At 47.8% G+C, this 20,549-nt stretch overlaps 1 protein-coding gene across 1 annotated transcript in view; it reads left to right on the top strand.

Moving 5' to 3' along the window:
• Positions 1 to 8: 8 nt before the first annotated feature.
• The window catches only part of MAP2 (microtubule-associated protein 2), a gene marked incomplete at its 5' end in the record, with an annotated part of 66,470 nt that continues 45,929 nt past the window's right edge, over positions 9 to 20,549 (top strand). The window contains 2 exons of the mRNA XM_008937810.1: positions 9 to 96; positions 19,034 to 19,147. Of these exons, the coding sequence (XP_008936058.1) occupies positions 9 to 96; positions 19,034 to 19,147 (202 nt within the window). The remainder of the gene's footprint in view (positions 97 to 19,033; positions 19,148 to 20,549) is intronic.

Raw genomic sequence — 20,549 nt, forward strand, 5'->3', positions numbered from 1 at the left:
CGGGGCCGGGCGGCCACGAGCAGCCGGGGCCCTACGCGCGCACCAAAGAGAACGGGATCAACGGGGAGCTGTCGGCGGGAGACAGGGAGACCGCAGGTAAAGGGAGGCGACGCCCCGCCCTGACACGCGGGCTGCTGAATGAGCCTTCTCCAGGGAGAGAGAACGTTCCGTTGGCTGGAGCCACGCGTGCCCTGGGGCACGGGGCAGCTGACGTGAGGGAGCATGCGCCTTGGGAGGGCACTAGCTCTTCACAGCAAGGGTTGCGTGTTCATCTGGATTTACACAGCTCAAATCCTTTCCCAGGATCCCGGGCAGTGCTCTCAGAAGACTTCAGGAAAGACATGATTTGTTAGGTGGGGCTGGGGCATCTTCCTGGGGACAAGAGAGCAGGCTGGTGTAGAGCAGCTCCTCAGCTCCTGTGGCCTGGGAGGGAGTAGGAAACTGCTCAGCTGTTGTGCATGGATAGCTCATGCTGCTCTTGCATGGGTGTGTGTGTGTGAGGGGTGGATTCCCCTGTTACAAGTAACACCACCTTCTTGAAACCACCAACTCCTTGCAGAATAATGTGTTGCACAATCTGATCAGGAGCACCACAATTCAGTGTTAGCTTTTATTCACCCTGGCCCAGGCATATGTCACTGGATACTCACTGGGACTTCATCTGTTTGTAAACTATGTTAGGATTTTAGGATTCAGCTTGTTATTTGGGGAAAAAAAAATGTGTGACTGTGTCAAAATGAAATATGCAAAGCGAGTTTCCTGTTTTAGAAGTAAATGCTAATTTTCTCTGTGCATAGTTCCCACTTTAAACCCCAGATGAGAGGAATTTCTTTTGTAGAAATCTGACTGCCCTTGATGCATCCATCCATGCATGCTAAAGAGATCTTTCTAGCAAAGTCTGCTGGCTGTTGACAGCATTTGGAGATCCTATCCTTAATTTCTCAGCAGCTGGAGAATTTTAAAGCTCTTGGATCTTACAGTCATTTCATAAGCAAATTCTGCCGGAAATGGATCTCTCTGCTACAAGCAAGTGAATTTAGATTTTAAGAGTCTCTTCTTGTGGATAACCAAAATTTGAAAGCCAAAGGTAAAAGAAATCTTGTGTTAGCATTGAGGTGAGCACACTGTTGATGATTGTTTGAGGGGACAATAACAAAGCCTTGGCTCTTTGCTGTAACCCAGCTCTGTGCTGCACCGAGCCAGCACAGGAGCAGGAGCAGGCCGGCAGGAATCGCAGCAGCAAGGTGCTGCTGTTCTTAGGGGGCCATGTAGGGAGACTCGGTGCGTTCACATCTTTGCCATGAATTTTTCACATCTTGGATGAGTCCCACGCATGCATATGGAGAACTGGGAATAACTTTACAGGACAAAAAGGAGTTTCCTTTCCTTAGAAAGCGAGGAGAGAAATGCTCTTCTCAGGCTCTCTCAAGCTCAGGTTCTGAGTGGTGGTCAGTGCCTGAGAGAGACCCGAACATTTAGTTGAGGTGTTTTCAGGTAATGGATGAAAAGGGGCAGGAGCCCACCGCCGCCCGTCAGTGGGCACTGTAGTAGTGTATTTTCAAGTTGCTTTATGAGACAAGGGGTTAACAGCAGAACAAGAAAAAATGAAGCAGTGTTGTCTAGGGCAAGCAGTTGCACTTGCCAAGGGAACAAGATTACTCTTGATCTGGGTGAAGTTCACTTTGATTGCCATTTTGTGGCCTCATTTCCTCCTCCCCTGCTTTTTTGTCACTGCTTAGATTGCAAAATCTCTAGTGTGGGGACTTAGTGTCAATACATACATTTTTTGTTTGAAAGTCTTAATATAGCTTGTCTCATGGCATCTTTGTCCTTGAACACCAGAAAGTCCCTAAAACTGCTTGTCTTCATGGGTGATTTCCTCTCTTTCTGAAAACTTGGACACTGCACACTCACACTCTGGCAAGCATATATTTAATGAATGCAATGTAAACTGTCTTAGGATATCCAAGATATATTTTTAACCTTTTTTTCTGTTTCTGAAGGAGAAACATGTTGTCAATTTACTGTAGTGACAGTAAGTCACTGGGCTATGTGTTGCCATTTCACACTAGTATTTACTAGCTGAATGTGCTCAGTGTGTTGTGAAGCAGGAACTCTAGAGGTGGGTTTTTGGTGTTTGATTCAGAGTTTGATCTTCAAATCAGGATTGACATTCACCACCAAATTCAGTGATCTTTGCTATGTTTGCTAAGTTTAACTGCAGTGGAGTGTTATATCAAGTGGGGTTTTTAAATGTTGCTCTGACACCTATCATTACCAATAATGTGAATCATTTAATCATTTGTAGTAGCTTACTGACTCCAAATAGCTGAGGAGCAAATGCACATCAAGCCAAGGTCAACTGAGATAATGAAGCCAAACTGTGGTTTTGAGTGGATTTACAGGGATTTTATTTTCCCTGGTGTTAAGTCCAGCACCATAACCTAGGAAAACCTCTGGCTTCTCAGCCTTCATTTCAAAGTCTCTAAGTCCCCAGCAACTGCAGCAGCTCGCCCACAGCGGACCACTCATATGAACAGGGCATTTCCCAGGCAGCTGCCCTCACCCCCTCCCTGCTGCAGAGAGCTCAGTTACATTTTGAGGTGTTTCTCCTAAGGAAGCTCCCCAGCACCTGACTGACCCAGGAGCTGGGGTTTAGTCATGGAACAGGGCTCTCCTAGGGAAAGGTATTCTGCAGCAATGCACTAGTCTCTTTGGGGCACAGCAAAGCCACAGCACAGCCATTTGCAGGGCTCCTGCTGCAAAATCAGAGGGCTGTGTGTTAAGGGGGGGAGGTTAGAGTCAGGCCACCAGGACAAAGGCACCTTATGCCAACGCTGATGCTGGGGCGAGGGCTGGTAATGGGGGCGGAAATAACAGTTCTTGCCAAAATGCATCCAATCCATCACTGCAAGTGACATTCTTAGGTTTGCACAGTTAAATTTTGCCTTCCTGTATATATGTGTGTGTCTCTCTCTTGGCATCTATCTAAGAGTTATTGAGTCTGACCTCAATTTTGGAATCCTCTGAATCTGGCTGTTGTGTTGCCTTTGATTGATCTGTCTCGGTGTCACGCTGGTAATGGCTGCATTATGGAGACACATCAATGCCCTCCTTTCAATGGACCGATGGGGACGTGGGACAGTGCCCAGTGCCGTGGGCAGGGCAGCCTGGGGCTCTGATCCAGCCTCCACTCCAGTCACGGGCAAATATCTGTGAGACAACGGGCCAGGGGTTTGGCATGGAGCATAGGAGGACTGCCATGGATGTGACATGAGGGTGGTAAAGCAGCTATTCCCGTTTAGATGCAAATGTATAAAGACTTGGGCTGCCCCTGGCAGACCAGCTCAGCCCCACTCCGTCCTCAGCTCCGTGCCTCTGCCAGCCACATACCCCATGCTGCTCCCCAGGAGCTCCTGATGACACCTTGCCTTGGGGGGGGGAGGGGTACAGCCCAAGATCCACGGAGTTGCAATGTGCTGTCCCTGATTCATGCCTGCCCAAGTCCTTTCTCACCTGCACACACACAAACAGGGTCCTTGGTGAGGATTTTGGAAGTACCAAGAGGAAAGGATGAGATCTGTGTAGCTCTTGTCAAGCCAAAGACTTTCACATCACATGAGATGTGTGCTGCAAAAGAGGCGTGGCAGAGTAACCTTCAGAAACTCACTCTGAAGTGGGCTAATGTGGAAAGCTTTGGCTTGAACCCCATGGTGGAGCTCGGGATGTGTTTGACTCATAATGAAGTACAAGAGTGGTAGCGTTTCTTCGCTTGCTCCAAAGTCGTGGTCAGCTGAGTGGGAGGAAGCACTGAGGAGCAGTACAGATATGCTGCAGCATTCTCTGGGAACCAGAAATTCAACACAATCCATCATATTTGACTTGCAAGCTGCAAAGGTTTAGGTTTTTACATGTAAAATAAATTTATTTTTCTTTTCAGTAATATAGTGACTAACCTGTCAAATTCGTATAATTAAGGATAAAAGTAGTTAGCTGCATCGTGAAGCATCTTTTACAATAGGTCTTTCTGTGCAGTGACTCAGCTGATTGAGTGCTTTCTTCATTACATGCCAAATTCAGGTTCATAGTCAGAGAGGGGTTGGATTACCCACGTGGTTATTTGATGTTGGGTTTTTTTTGACGGATGAAAGGAAAGCATTTCCTGAAATCCCATTACCAGAGCCTCAGGCCAATGGCTCTGTCCTGGTGTCACTCAATGTTAAGGACAGTAACGCATCCTGCCAGAGTAACAGACAGAGCCCTTCATTAATTGGCAGGGTACCCAAACTATGTGGGATGCAAAGAGAATGCCAGGCGTCCTGACATAGCACAGAGGACTGACCACAGGTTGAGCTCTCCTGCCTTGCTTGTCAGAGCCCTTGAGTCACAGGAAAGGTGGGTGAGAGTGACAGGTAAGTGAGACAGGCCAGGATTTTTGGTGGCTGAGGGGACCTAGAGACTGGTATCTGTTAGCCTATAAGTGGAGCAGAAAATGAGGGGAGCCCTAGACCTTTGAAGGGGAATGAAGAAGGGGCAGAATGGAGCTGAAGGAGGAATGAGGAACATTGGGGGAGCAGCAGGAGAGCTGCAAGAGGTGAGGGGCAGAGAGCTGGGGAGATGAAAGCTGTTCTGGGCAGTGGCAGGGAAAGAAGGAAAAATTGTAAATAAAGTAAGGACTGGTAGAAAAAGGCTCATTTTTATCCATTCATCCTGAGCCAGAACAGCTTTTGCATGATAGCCAGGAATGGCCCAGAGAGGCAGGAACAGCACAGTCTGCAGGAAACAACAAGGGAGAAAAGTAGGAAGGGGCAAATCTTGTCACAGACTTTAATGTAATTTGTCCTATTTCAGCCATTTGTTTTAGAGTCTGTTCAGACTAAATGGGAAATGGCAACAAATCTATTCCTGTGACCAGCTACTCTTTAAATAAGGGTATTTAAATAAGCTTCAGGGAATGTCAGCCTGGAAGACTGCTCTGGCAGAGCCAGTAAATACTCCTGCTGCGGTGAGGAGTCCCTTTAGGTTGGCTATGCAAAAAAAATGGATTGAGTACAGGGACTGTGCCTGTTTCAGCCACTGGGCAGCGTGTCAAGGAGACAGTCTGTGTGCCATTGTCTTCTATAGCCTTGCCTTATAGCAGCCAGTCTTCAGGTGAAGAGGATCTTGTTCATGGCCCTCAGCAGCACTGTGACATCACCGTGACACTTGGTTCTGCTGGCTTGGGGCGCTCGGGCCAAGAGGAGCTGCGGTGGCAGGGTGTGCAGGGGCAGGGTGTGCAGGGGCAGGGTGCAGCTCTGTGCAGGGGGTCAGTAGACACCACAGCCTCTCCAGGCTGAAACTGCACTGAGTCATCACCCACTCTTAGGGTTTTTCCCTCTCTAGTGACCTTTTATTTAATCTTAGAATCATAGAATCATTTAGGTTGGAAGGGACCTCCGAGATCATCAAGTCAAGCCACCGAGTCACCAGGGCTCTAAAGTCCTCTGCCAAAACAGATCAGAATCTGTCAGGGTTGGAAGGGACCACTAGGATTACCCAGTTCCAACCCCTCTGCCATGAGCAGGGACCCCTCCCACTAGATCAGGCTGCCCAGAGCCTCCTCCAGCCTGGCCTTAAAGACCCCCCGGGATGGGGCCTCAACCACCTCCCTGGGCAACCCATTCCAGGGTCTCACCACTCTCATGGTGAAGAACTTCTCCCGCACAGCCAGCCTGAATCTGCCCACTTCCTCCATTCCCTCTAGTTCTGTTGTTACTTGAGATCCTAAAAAGTCCCTCCCCAGCTTTCTTGTAGGCCCCCCTAAGATACTGGAAGGCCACAATAAGGTCACCTCAGAACCTTTTCTTCTGCAGACTGAACAGCCCCAACTCTCTCAGTATCTTCTTTTCCTCTGTGTGTCTTTTTCTCCCTCTGTTGCCATACATGTGATAATACTAAGATGGCACTGCCAGTAGGCATGCAAACAAGCCTTCTTTGTACAGAGACCTTTTTAGTCTCTCTGTCCAACAGGACTGCTTTGTCAGAGCTTTCCTTTTCGCTGGCTGCTGGTGCTGGCCATCCTGCTGCTGCCCAAGTCCTCCTGGAGCTACCAGAGCCCTCCCCAAACCTCTTGAATGGCTGTTTCCCAGAGGAGCCTCCGAGCCGTGTTCCCAGATGTGCGCTTTCAGCAAGCTGCGTGTCTCCAGCAACACAGCCAAAATGCACAGAAGGATGCAAAATCAATGACATTGAGAGGTGAAGGTGGTTGCTGTGTTTGTCCCAATTCAGTTGTTTATTTTACAAAGCTGGAAGAATGCATCTTACCTTGTCATTGATGGCTCCCATGGGAAAGAAGCTGTTAATTAGGCATTTTGATCTCCCTCCCTTTGCCTAGGAAATATGACACTAATTACTGTGCACCATCATCTTTGCCAATTTAGATATAGGCAAACGCAGAAGACTTCTGAAACTTTTCTTTTCCATGCTAAGAGTAGTACAAGTGTCATTTTCTGGGACGCATTACTGGAATATTTTAGACACATTCAGATTATGTTGCTGAAGGCAGCACAGGCAGAGGCAGCAAAGCCTGTTTGGGGCTCTTGTAGAAGATGATTTTTTTTGCAATTCTCTGTTAAGCTTGCTGTAGAGTTCCTTCTCAGCCAGGCGGTCCCTTCGGGCTCCCTCGTGGTGTTTCGGGTCACTTTGGGGTTCTAGCGCCATGGCGTGAGCACCCTAAGAATGAACTGCATGAGCAGCTCTGCTTCCTGAAGGAGGAGGGGTGGAACGCCTGCCGGCCCATTGGCCTGGCAACCAGCGCTCACTCCTGGCCGTCAGCGTTCCCAGAAACCCAATGGATGACAACCTCGGAGACCAACAAGGAGCAACGAGGCCGGGGTGTGGAGCCAGCATCTTCCATAACGTGCTGTTCCAACCACACCAGCAGTTCAGATGGTGCCACCAGCGCTCTTCAGAGAAGCTGTCTTTTGAAAACGGCTGCAGGCGTTCTTGGGGGGCTGCTGTAGCCAGGATGGCTATTGCTGCTGAAAGATGAATACCCCATCAAATGCAGAACGCATCCTGGGAGTTAAATTTTTGCTTTTGTCTCCCCTTTTGTGGACAAAATCTTGCCCTTTGTTCACCTCTGCCCTTCCTCTCCACCACCTATGTTGGGCTGCCTGCTCTGGTGGGGGCTGTAGACAGATTTTGCTGTTTCTGTGGGTTGGATCTCGACATTCCAGTGCTGGACTGGTCAGTTGAGTGACTGGTGTGGCAGTTGTGTCCAGGTGCCGTGTTCCAAATCATGGTCTGTTGTGCTGGAGCCCTTTTCAGCATGTGGTAGGAAACAGCTTGTGCATTTCTGAATTACATAAAGCAGACAAGACTTGGAAAAGCCAGGAGGAAAGGCAGGCAGATGTGGAGAGAGCTAGCCCAGGTCACCCGGGAGGGCTGCAGCAGCGCCACAGGCAGGGGGCACGGCTCTGTGCAGGGCTGCATGTGGCTTCTCTGTGGGCTCCTGCCCTTTGGGCTTGGCTCAGCTCTCTGTCCCTTGCAGAGAGGTGAAGGTGGAGTGATTCAGTGGCTCTTCCCTGTCATGTCTGAAGGGAAGCCAGCATGGTCTCCATCCCTGCGGTGGCAGCGTGAAGGACATTCAGGAGCACTGGGCAATATTTGACAGTGGGCAGTGGTCTTTGTGACTGCAGCTGGAAGGTGGTATCACTGGGGACTGTGCCAGCATATAATTTTCCATTGCAGTTTTGATCTGAGGGCAGGAAGATTTGGAGGAAGGTTCATTACCAAACAACAGAGCTTTGTTTTGCAGACACACAGCTGGTATTGTTCAGGCAGAGCTGAAATGGCAACTTCTTCTCCAAAGTCACCTTGCAAAGGAAACAGCAGGTTCTTAGATGACAGCCTGGGACTTCCTGGTGGGCATTTCCTGGCCCCTCACCCTGCGCACAGGCCCTTATCAGCTCTCAGAGCCTCACAGGCTGTGGAGCAGGAGAGCCTGGAGCCAGGGTCATTAACCCACCCAGCCCCAGGCTTCCCAAATCTGCTCCTCCCCTTTCCCCACTGGGGAGGCTCACGGTGCGCTTTCCAGCCCTGGCTGACCTGGGCTAGCCCAGCACAAGGCACAGCTCCCCCCACCCCCAGGTGTGTCTGGGGGAGCCCAGTCCCCCCAGCGTGGGGGTGGACATCTGCCCTTCCTCATGGTGCTGGGCACGGGTTTGACCTGGTGGAGAGGAGGTGGGCACCATCGGATCCCTCACAGGAACGAGTGGCACAACTGTTCTGCTGTGCCTGCGAGGAGCGCCAGGCTTTGCTGGTTGCTTTTTTCCATGTTGCCATGTCAACGTGTCCCTGCACCCAGTGAGATCTCTGTTTAAGCTCCACTGAGAGAAAGTATGTAGCCTAGGAGCTTATTTAGCATTCAGGAGTGCACAGCCTCTCTGTAGCAGCTCTGAGCCACAGCCAGGGTGTCTGACAAAGGAAAGGAGGATTTAATTTTTTTCCCTTTTCCTCTAGCATTTGCATCTCAAGGTTATGGGAGACGAGGTAGATGGGGAGGGAGACTGGGGAGCACTTAGCAATGGGGACCTCACTCTTACAGAGGCACGACTTCATTGAAATGAAAAGGAAATATTACTTTGGGGCATATTTACATTGAAAAAGACACGTGTGAGATATATATATATACATGCAGATTTCTTGGTTAAGCTAACCCTGGTGAGCTACCCTGTATTAAAATTGGAAAGCAAAGGCAATCTGGGTTTTAATTTGAGTGAGGAACTCAAAGGAAAGATTCAAAGCAAGCAAGGGGCAACCCCCCTGCCTTTGTCTTCTCTGCTGGTTTAGTCTGTGAGGTTACAATATTGAAAAAGAAATCAACTCTTCTCATCCTGTATTTATATCGTTAGCAAGGACACTTTAGTGGTTTAGCGGTGACCTGGCAGTGCTGGGTTAATGGTTGGACTTGATCTTAAAAGTCTCTTCCAACCCAAACAGTTCTATGGCAGCAAAACTTAGTGTGTTCTGGTGTTTTGGGTTGGGTTTTTCCATTTTGTGCAGTCGCTACTGGTAGATTAACTGCTGACTTTTAAATCCTTTGGATGATCACTAATAGAGGTTTTGCTTGCCTTTGCCAGCTGCAGGGATGGAGGGCAGCAGAAAGCTGCTGGCATTAGCTGGCAGATGAGCACTGATGATCCAGTGCCTGTCTGTACCAGCGGTGAAAAGGCTGATGTGGAAATCCAAAGGCAAGACTCAAAGTGAGAGGGCTGTGTGCTGGTTTTGCCCCTCTTTTGTTCCTTGGGAGCAATGAGCAAGATATTTACATTTTCCTCTGCTGTTTCGCAGACTGACTGCAGAGCAGAGTCAGTGCTGCTGAGAAAGCCCATTCTGAAGTGATGTCTATTTTGGGGGGGGGTTGTTAGCACTGAGGCATCCTCATGACGTGCAGAAGGTGCAGGAAACTTCAGGCACCCCAACCGTGTACTTCAGGTCATGTGAGTGAGCCCTTCCCCTGCGTGTGGAAAATGCCTGGTCAAAACTTTAATACTTCAGCTGCATGCAGTATATGGAAAATAACTGTGAGATATCATTATCTCCAAGGCAGGAAACTCTGTTAGCTGCTTCCCAGAGAGTCATTTTCACTCAGGGCTGGGTCAATTGAATACTTCATGGGAATCAGTTTCACTTGGAGGCACTCTGTATTTCAGGAGGGGAAAATAAACCCCAGGTATTTCACTTTTTTGTTCATATTTCTTTCCATGAGATGAATTCATAGTGCTATATGATCAGTTTGGTACAGCTCCCAGCAACCCATAGAGCCTACAGCAGTTATGATAAAACTGATTTACAGTCTGGTCCTGGGTCCGTGCGTCTGGCGAGACAGAGAGCTGAATAAAGAAGGGCAGAAGCAGCAGCTGCCGGCGCTGCGTGGCTGGGGCGGCCTTGCCGAGGTGCCAGAGCTTTTCTCATTCGCAGCCCACACCACGTGTGATGGAAGGAGAAGGCTTCTGCTGGGACTTGCTTTTTACCCCAGAGCCGGGGCTGTGCCACGGCCTGCGCAGGTTCTTGGTGAGCTGTAAAGGGAACGGATCCTCAGCTGTACCTGTCCACGGGTTGTTTTCTCTATCCTTCCACTGTCAACCTTTCTATTTAAGAATATATTGTCCCTCTAAACAAGTGCTCTGTCAGCTCTTCCTTCTTTTCCTCTCACTTATATTGCCTCTAGTTTTTTTTACTTGTTTTCTCTGTGCACTCCCAGCTTTACCCCAGCCATCCAGTGGAGCTCCTCTGTGACCTTGTATTTCCCCAGCCACCCTTCATTTGCAGCACATTTGAGAGCTCTTCCTCTGGATGCAGATCGCTCCTGGTGGCTGCAGCGACCCCGGCTCTGGTCTCAGCTCTCCTCACAGCACCCGGATGTCCCCAGCATTGTGGCCACAGAAGCTTGCAGACTTCTAAGTGCCCAGAGAAGACAAGTCTGTCAGAAAAAGGGGAAGAGGTAGTTCACTGAGGGCTTTCATGTGCATTTCTCACATCTCCCTCCTATAAGATTAGATGCACATTTCTCTTTCCTTATAATTTTCTTCACTCTGAAGCGTGGGCCAGTGGTCTCCAAGGGTGGGCAGGCAGTAGACGTGATCAGAGATGAATCCTGGTCAGTGGCCTAGCAGAGATGAGTCTCCCTTGGACTGGGGCAGTGCCTTGAGACTGGGGGAGAGATGGCAGAGCTGCTGAGCAGGCTGGGAACTGCTCTGAAGATCCATCCACAGCATGACCTCTGCAGGACTTAGTTAATTTTTCTGTGTTCTGTGTGCATGCTGACCTGTTCTGCCCCACCTGCCTGCAGGAGCACTCCAAAATTCTGTTGGGTTGACAGAGTGATCTTCAGTCCTTCTGACCAGGCATGACTAGAAATCCCCTGCAACCCGTGCACAGGTTAATGTTAATGTTAAACTTAAATTCAGCAGAGTTTGTATAGCATACTTCAAATTCTTCTTTTAAAAGATCACAAGAAATACTATAAAAGGTGTTTAAAATCAGCTCAAAAGGAACTAAAAATGAACTTTAAGGGGCATGTCACCTCCTGTTGTAGGTGGCTGAAGCTCCATTGACTTCTATGAGGGTTCTTAGAAGTTTGTTTGTTTAAAATCTTAACTTGTACTAAAGTTCAAAACAAATATTGATTTAAAAGTGAGTTACCTGTTAGGTGTATTTACTCACACTCAAAGGATTAAATACCCAATTCTTTGTTTTGAAGCCAAAGCATGTTTTTCTGCATGAGTTGTAAGGAGCTCATGTTTTAGTGGAAGACAGACAGAGCTGCTTCATATGTGTGAGTGGTGTTGGCAGCTGATGCCACATCCTGGGAGAGGCAGCAGGACATCACTGTATTGCCCTGGCTGAGGGTCTGCTTTTGTCTGCTTCAGTGTTGCATGTTAGCTGTAAATTGTGTTGCCCATGCATGGGGCAAAGCAGAGCCAGTTAGCTTTCCCCTCCTCTGACCTGTCTGGGAAGCCCTGACAGTAGTAAATATTTTGTTCCAGGCAGTAGACTTCAGAAGCTGCGACTCAGGGGATGCACAAGGATTTGCAGTAATGAGGACTTACTCTAAAAGCATTGTTTTATTGTACTGACATTTGTATGACTCCTTTTTAACAGTTTTTCATATTTCAAGGCAGGGAGTGTAGAATTGGTCCAAGCACAGGCAGCTCGAGCCCTTTAGTTTGGCTGCTGCTTCCCCAAACTCCGTGGAGCAGGCAGGGGTGCACGGACACCCCCCTCCAGCCTCCCTGTTTGTCTGTACTGGAGCACGAGCGGCCCCACACAGCTCACCTGCAGCCAGAACACCAGTCTGAACCAGGGGTACTCTCATAGAGAGCGGATGTGTTAAGGGACCGGATAACGGCAGTTCAGATTTTCAATCTTAAGGAGAAGGTAGGAGGGGATGTTGAATATCTGAAGTGCCCCAAAATACGGAGGTGTAACCCATTTGCTGTGGGGCTCATCTGGGTGTGGAGCTGCTGCGGTGGGTCTCCAGCTGTAGCTTCCCTGTGCATGCTCTTCTCATAGTCACTGCAATGCATCTTTCCCCAAAGATAATCTGAATGTTCACACCTTTGGGCTTCAGTGTATTAAACAATCAAAACTCTTTCTTTCCCCAGACACTGTCCTTTCCTGACCTGTTCAGTTGGTTAGCTGGTAAATCCTGGTGATTAAATTAATCTGTCACTCTCCTCATTGATGCTACAGAGGCTTAAAGTCGACGAGTTTATTAGGGAAATGATACTTGTCAGTTGTGTTGTGGTTTCATTTAATTTAAAAGCTGATGCTCCCATTATTTGCCTTCATACCTCCTGCCAGTTACTGTTGATATTGCCAACATCCAGATCAAGGACCTACTTAGAGCAAAATATTTACACTCACCAAAGCCATCTGAGAGCAAACATTTGAATTCTGTAAAGCTATGCCACTGAGTTTTTCTTCAATCACGGGCGCTAATCCATTGGCATTATTTGGATTTTACGTAACTTATTCACAGTGCCTTGATTGCTGCTCTGCATTTCTCTTTTAATCCGAGTGCAAAAGGCAGTACTTAAAGTTCACAATCCCAGTGTTAAAGTCCAAGATTTGTTTGTGTTTTTTTCCATCAGAAATGTCACTGGGTGAAGCCCAGGTCTTATTCCCCCAGCGTTCCAGCTGCCTTGACTGCAACAAGAGTTGTCCACCAGCTTCCAGGAGAGCTGAGTGTGAATTCAGGACCTATCCTTAGGGGACTGCCTAATGCCACTAAACAAATCGAATAGCTATTTGGTTTGTGGTCCCACTGCACTCGGAATTGCAGTACCCTGAGGGGAAAAATCCATCCGCCCTGCTTGCTTTTCAACTCGTCAAAGATAGTAAATAGCCACTCTGTGTCTTTCCTTTCTGCAGGAATATATTTGAGGTATTTTGCCTCACTAGGCAGCGCAGGTTGCCCTGTGCTTTTGTTGTTGACTGGATTCCACTGTGCCAACAATTAGTGCTGGTTACCTTGGAAACTGCTCTGCACCCCACTGGGGATTTTGACAAGCACATTTTGACTGAAATTGCTTTGTTTTCCCCATTCTGCAAGCACACATGTTGCTAATCCTTTTGCTGGACTCAGTCTGCTTTCCTTCCCTAAAATGTAGCAAAATTAACAAAACATAGTACTTTATCCTTTTCATCTATTTGCACCTTTCTTTATCCCCAGTTCAGCCCCAGTGCCCCAGGAGCGTTCATTACCCTTTGCATTAACGGAGCTCACTGTTAATTTTCTTGGTAGGTGTCTGCAGGGTGACGATGTGAATCCATGTTTAAGCTCTGACACAATTTTCAGTCTCTTCCTCTCCGTCCTTCCTTCCTGTCATCCCTTTCCTTCAGTTATCTCCTGGAGCATTTGTTGTGCCGTGTGGTTGGTTCCAGCACATTAAACTTTGTTTATGCCTTAAACAAGTTCTGCTTTGCAGAGACCAGATTGCATCTTCCATGGCTGCAGCAAACCCCAGATCCACTGCCACCGCAGTGGTATCAGACAGAGCTGTTGCTGGAAAGAGCCAGGGGTGCTGCTCCTCCAGTCTGGGAAGAGTGTCCCCATGAAATTTTGGAGACATAAAATGTCTGGGTTTTTTTGTTTTAAGAAGTGCTGTTGCTGTGAAATGGGCGCTCGGGTGGCCAGAAGCAGGAGATAGGTGGGCTGAGTGACCCGCCTGTGCGACAGCTCATGAAACACAGGTGACTGCAGCCAGGGAAGCAGAAGATCTGGGGAAACACACTCTGGTCTGAGCAGGGCAGCTCTGGCCTGAGAAGTCAGTGACACTGTTCGGTGAGGTGAGGAGGAGGCCACTCCCCGGGGTGAGCTGTTCCAGCCCTGGTTCCTCTGCCGGCAGAGATGCGTCCCTGCGGGCAGGGGGGAGCTGCGAGTCCTGCCCAGAGGAGGTTTCTCCTGTCAAAGGCAGCTCCCAGAATAATAATGCAGCATTGCATGGAGGGGAAGGAGGGAGAGAGAAGAAGATGAGAGGTACTGCTGGATGAAGGCTGTCAGAGGCAAATGTCTGAGCCTGAGCAGTTTCACCTCGGAAGTGGTGTTTGTAGCAAACTTGGCACCCCAACGGATTGAGCCTGAGGTTATGGTAGGTTGGAAGAGAAAGAGAAAAGGTGCCTGAGGCTGAAGGAAAATCATTAAAAGGGGCACAAAGTGAGCAGACACCACACATCACTGCGGAGTTGTGTCACAGATCTAATTTTTGCTCTTGCCTTTTTAGTTGCCAATTGTTTCTAACAGTTTCCTGGAAATATTTGGTGAAAGCTCAGACACCTTTTTTAAAGACTCTTGCCACCATCTGTACATCTGTCTCTGGGGCGGGTAAACCTGTCTGTTAAAAAACTTAATGGATTGGAAGGGTTTCCTGGGAAATGAAAGTACTGTAGGTAATGGATTCAGGTGCCAGTGGAGACATCTGCAGTCCATTGACAACTGCAGTGGCATCAATAAGAAATGAAGGAACGGTTTGACACAAGATCTTGACCTTTTACAGGGTCTGGTCCCAAGTCTTTGGCTGTGCTGTAGCTGTGTTTGGAATGTAAACTTGCGTTAACGGCCCCTGGCTGAGTCTCTGTCAGTGGAGGGGGCTCTCAGGAGTCTGGAAGGGAGTGTCTGGTTGGAGCCTGCAGTGTAAACATCGGTGCCAGTGCAAGCTGGGGTGGGGATTGGGCAGCTGTTGTGCCCTTGGGTGTGCTTATGAGAGCATCTGCAGCTTTTGGAAGCACTAGTACCTGCTAAACCCAGCAAAGTGGAAAGGGTGCCATCAGCAGATGGTTCTGCATCTCCTCCAAATCCCAGTGCTCTGAAAGAATTTGTGTCCCTAGTTATCTGTGGGGCAGGGAGATTCCAGATGTCCTGATGTGGTATGCTGGGCGCTGGGGTTTCTAGAAGGATTGGACAGAGAGTTCTCACTGGTTTGAGTTTTAATTTTGGTTCGCGTTAGTGTAGTGCCCAGGACAGATGCCTGTCCTCTCAGCAGGGCAGTCCTCTGTTCCTGCCACAGAGCAGCTCTTTTACCAGTAGCAACTGGGCAGACTTGACTGACAGCCCTGTCAGAGCTTGGTCTGAAGTGACAACCTCTATGGGGGCTGCAGAATCACTGTCCCTGTGTGTTAGCCCCTGGCCTCAGCTCAGCCTGCTCCTGCTTGTTGTCTGGGGGCTTTGAAGGCTTATGCTGAAGATCTTTCACAATGTCTCCTCTCCCTTACGGATGTCATGTTCGAGGACCACCCGTACTTTTAGGTACCACATTCCCTGAAATCACACTGGGAGACTCAGTCTGTGTCCTGTATCATGAGCACCTGATGCCTTGGTAGAAAGGAGCAACATTTTCCTCTCTGCAAAATGCAAAGGAAAGCCATGTTACCTTTCTTTGTTGTGCTGGAGTCTCATGTGAAGCCAAGGTCCTTGTTGACTTTCAGAAACACATATTTGGTGTTGCTTGTCATTTGTCAGTGCCATTTCTGTGGCACAAAATAGAGTCGGAGAATGTCTACCTACTTTAAGAGAAGGAAAATAAATCTCTGCAAGCAAATCTTATCTCTAATGAATCCAGAGCTTTTAGGCTGTGAAGAATTTGCCTGGCATCCAAGCTAACTTTTTTTTTTTTTTTCTTTATCATTAGGCTTCCTTGAACTTTAACTGAACCATAAGGAAACTATGAAGAGTCTCAATAGCTGCCCTGTGAGGATTTGACTTACCCATTGGATCTGCTATTTATAGTGTCCATTAGTGCAAAAATGTCTGTCCTTTTGCAGCAGTCATGTACAGCAAAAGCACTGCTCTTCTGGCGAACTGCCTGTGCCTCCTGTGTCACCCAAAATATCCATCAACAGAGTGTTCAGAAGTGAGCCTTTCTTGATTAAAAAAGCCCAGACAAACAAACAACCCCAAACCCAGAGGCAATTTGTATTTTGTTTTCTTATTTTACATAGCCTGAAATTGAAATTTCCATTTTTCAAGAAGCAACCTTTCACCCCCAGCCATATCTCCCTGTGAAACATAACCTGTGTCCCAAGCAAATTAGGTCAGTAAGAGAGCTGAGAGGGTGGGAACTGTCTTCCAGCTTTGGAGAGCCCATTTGCACCCCAGTACCAGGCTGGGTGTGAAGAAGAATAAATTCTGTAATAGAGGAGACCAGTTTAATGGGGAGTTGTCCTGCCTTTCTGGGAGGTGGCTTACAGTAGCTTGGCTGATGGAGAGCAGGTGACTCGGTGGGTTTCCTTCAAATACGCTCCATGGTACTAACTCTGGTGTGCATTTGCATATTCTATATCTGAAAAATTAATTTGAACAGTTTCTTTAAATTTTCCTACGAAAATAAGCTTAAAAAGTCGATTCTCCTGAGCAGCACTCGATTTGTTCATCTGAGCTAACAGTACAGACTTGATGACATTACTTCTGTCAGTAGTATTAGGATGAGTAGACTCATGGAAATTTTGGCAGAGGGTCACATGTCACATCCTCCAGCTGTAAAGTTGTGTTGGCAGTTGGCGTGGGGACCTCTGGAGCCTTGGTACCCTATGAAACTCTGTGCCATTCTCCATCCTCACCAAAGCTTTCACAGCAACACTCTTCCCTGTTCTGAAAGAGCAGAACGTGAACAGGGTTATACCAAGTAGGAAAGTAGCCTCACAACACAGGGAATTGTCAGGACCTGTCATGATCCCAACAGACCGTTTGTGTCCAGTCCACTGCTCTGCAAGAGCAGCTCCACGTGACAGGCTGGGAGGGTCCACAAGGGCTCTATGCCATGTTTCTCACAAGAGGAAGGAGCCAGGAGGTGCTGAAAAGCACCCCCAACATTCAGCAGGCCTCCATGCAGGAGAAATTTGAAAAGCTTCAAAATGAGTTGCAGGCCCTTGAAAGAGAGAGCTGGGAAGATTGATGGGCTTTAAATCAATATCACTGTTCTTCGGTCCACAGGACTGGCCACATGCATGGCTTGACTGATGGAGTTATGGTGCTTGACTAGATCTACTTAGCAGCAAAGCGGAGTTTCATCTCATACTAGGGGCATGCTGTTGAAAGGGAGGGACAGAGAACAAGAGCTGCCATGCTCAGGGTCCTGCTGAGGCAGGCATCTACATCATATGCTGTCCCTTTCACAAACGTATCGAGCTCCATCTCAAAGCCAGTTGTTTCCTGCTGCGTGGAATAATGCTACAGCTTCACACCCCTAATGGGAAGAAAGCAGCGTCTTCAGATTTCTGGTCTGAATTCATCCTTGGCAGGTGTATACTCATGTATTCTTGGGCTAACGGTGTTTTAAATCAGGTTATTTTTTTCACTGCTTGGTATTTGTTCTGACATATTCCTCCATCTACTCTTGCTGTTTGCAACGGCAGATAAAACTATTGCAGTCACTGCCTTCCTGGCGACTGGTCAGGAGCAAAGTGAGTGGTAAGATATAAATACCAACAATTATCAATGTTCTTTGCCAGTGGGTGGTTTTTTATTTTTATATTTCATTACATGGTTTGTGGAAAAGAGAGATTAACAAAGGTTTTAGACAAACACGACTGTGGAAGTTAGGTCACTTACATCTGTGTTATTTGGGATAAAAAAATGAGCTTTTCTAAAGGACAGACAAGAGGAATAAGTTTCCATTAGAAGTAGAAAGGAATTCTGTAAGCATACAAGCTGTGAGAAGAAATCATCATTATCAATCTAGTGGACAGTATCCCGTGTTGGAGCTGTTGATGTGAAGTTACATGTAGGGCATTGATTTAAATATACTCCCCCTTCCAGCCGGTTGGCCCTTGCCTGAAGGACGCAGTAATGGTGAGCAGAGAGCTTTTACTTCTGCCCTCGGGGTGGTGGTTGATGGGGGCTCTGGTCTCCTGGCAGGAGCAGGAGCTGCCATCTGCCGTTAGAAACCTTGGTCTCCACGGGACGGCTGGAGCAGCACTGGGCTTGCTGCTGTTCTGAGGTGTGTGCCCTGCCGTGCAGCTTGGTGCCATGCCCGGGGCTCTGCTTCCTCTGGGCTCCCAGCACCCTGCGTTTGGAACAGCTCAGCCAGCACCCACAAACAGCTGGAGAGCACAGGGAGTTATTTCCACCACGTTCAGCTACAAGAGGGAGGAAGATGTTGATTAATGAGTAAGAGAGGGGGCTAATACACAGATAAGAAAATGAAACCAGTTTTCTCTGAATTCTTTTGTTCGTGGCCCTGCTGGACCAACTCTTATACCCTTGATTTGCTAGACCAAAGATGCCTAAAGTGCCCTGGCTCCAGATGGGTCCCTGTTCCTGCCCTCCACAGTGAGCCCCCCAGAGCCCCCAGAAGCCTGTGCCTGAGACCAGGGCCTCGGAGCCCAGCCCACCAAACAAATGTTATCCTCTGCAGTCCCTCCCTCTGCATGATATCCAGACCTACTGTTTCAGTAACACTTTGTGGGGCAGTCTATAGGGGTAGGAGGACAAAGTGTATGTTTTAATCATACAGAAATGTTATTTGGCCCTTCTCTTTCAAGCCCCTCATCAACATAGACGTTTGTCTGGGAAGTGTCTTTAATGCATAGTGCTGAGGAGGAAACATCATCCTAAGTCCATATAAGAATGCAGCTAACTTCATGTATTAAATGTCAAGAAATCCCATTACTCAGCTGGCCGTTCCACCCCTGTTTGCAAAACGGTACCTGGAAAAAAAAAAAATTCTAGGCATTTAATAAATGAGCATCTTAAAATTTTGCATTTGCTGCACATTATCCTTATCAGAAAAATCATTTAATAAGGAAGCTTTGTGCATCTTCCTGCAAAAACTGAAGTCCTGTTTTTTATAAATGCTCAGCATTTTCCACTGAGATCTTTGGAATATTTGGTCCTTCTCTTTTATTTTTAATGATTTGCTTATATTTCAGGTAAAGAATTACCTTTTAAAAATGGATTAGGTCAGCCTCCATTTTTTTATTATTTAAGCTAATCTTCATAACTTTAAATCATTATTTTCTTTGTTTTTTCTAACTTTTGCTGCTGCCACAGAAGAAGTGTCTGCGAGGATAGTACAAGTAGTAACAGCTGAAGCTGTAGCAGTCCTGAAAGGCGAACAGGAAAAAGAAGCCCAGCACAAAGATCAGCCTGGACCACTACCTTTAGGTAAACCAAAATAACACTCAAAGTGTTCTTGTGCCTGCACATGTTTTATGTATCTGTATTACAGAAAGCAGTTATGGTTACAGCTCTCTGTTCACATGGGTTATGGCCATGGGTAAGCTGCAACCCCACTGGATCAGTGCTGGAACCAACTAATGGCAGTATCGCTGTTGCCCCTGTTCTTCACAGACCTGTGACTGTCTCATCCACCGTTTGCTCTCACAACATTCTCCACCTGGTTTCTGACACCTGAGCAGCACAGCTCTGAATGTAATTGGTGGTACTGGATTTGTCTTCATGTTTGGTGGGACCCAGCAGTACTTGGTGCCCCTTTGTGTTCAGTCATGTACAGTGCTGAGAGGGAAAGATTAGTGGCTGAAGAGGACAAGGTTAGAGGAGAGGCCTATGAAAAGAAAGTGAGGCTTTGATGGCTGGGTGGTAGCTACTCAAAAAGATGGAGGAGGAGCAGTTCAGCAGGAAGCAGGAAGGGGGCACACTGGGTGAGGGTGGGAGGAGGTTTAGCAGCCAGACAGGGTGAGGGGAGGTTGTGGGAGAGGGAGCTAGGTGTGTTATAAGCAAATGCTGGTTCTCCAGGCTGGGGATGTTGCTGCCACCACTGGTCCATGCTGTGCCCCCATCCTCTGACTGGCTCCTTTGTGAAATGTCTCTGAAGTACAAGTATATGTGTGTGTGTGTGTGTATATATATACACGTAAGTATACGGCCATTTATGGCTAAAGTGCTTCCTCCCACTCAGGAAGGTTCCACAGCACCTCTGAGCACGTACACCAAGGTCCAGGGAAGGGCGACACTCCGTCCTGAGGCAGGGCAGCTCCTGTAAGCCTGCCCAGGGCAGGTTCTGCCGAGCACACGTACACTGTGATCAAATCAAAATAACGCCCCACAGGCACTCTGCTTTGTCTGGAACACTGGCTGGACCCTGCTTAGCAATAAATTAAAGTCAATCAGTAATTTAGAATATTTGTTGGAAATTCTGTTCCCAAGGTCTTTCGCTTCATTGAACTCATTTTGAACTGCGGCAGGGAGATGTGTTGCTTGGTAATTCCCTCAAGAGACTCAATTTTACATGGAATCCCCCAGTTCTGCAAAGCACTTTGTACACATTTAAGCACAGGTTGCTTCATGGGTCCAAATGGATATTTGGTTCTGTCTAGTTAGATAAGACACTTAAAAAAATATCATGAGAAGTGTGTCTTCAATTCGTGACTGTTGGTGTTGCAGTTCCTGTGGTCAGTGACTGTTCAGTGAGTGTGGGTGGAACTGCATTGTGGTGAAGATACAAATACTCCATCCCTGGACAGCGCATCTGAAGGACAAGTCCCGTAAGGGTCTCTTCCAAACCACACTGAAATAAGTAGAAGGAGGCCTGGCCATTTCTGCTGGG

The sequence above is a fragment of the Merops nubicus genome, unplaced genomic scaffold, assembly GCF_000691845.1.
Source record: "Merops nubicus isolate BGI_N331 unplaced genomic scaffold, ASM69184v1 scaffold7653, whole genome shotgun sequence".
Lineage (NCBI taxonomy): Eukaryota > Metazoa > Chordata > Aves > Coraciiformes > Meropidae > Merops > Merops nubicus.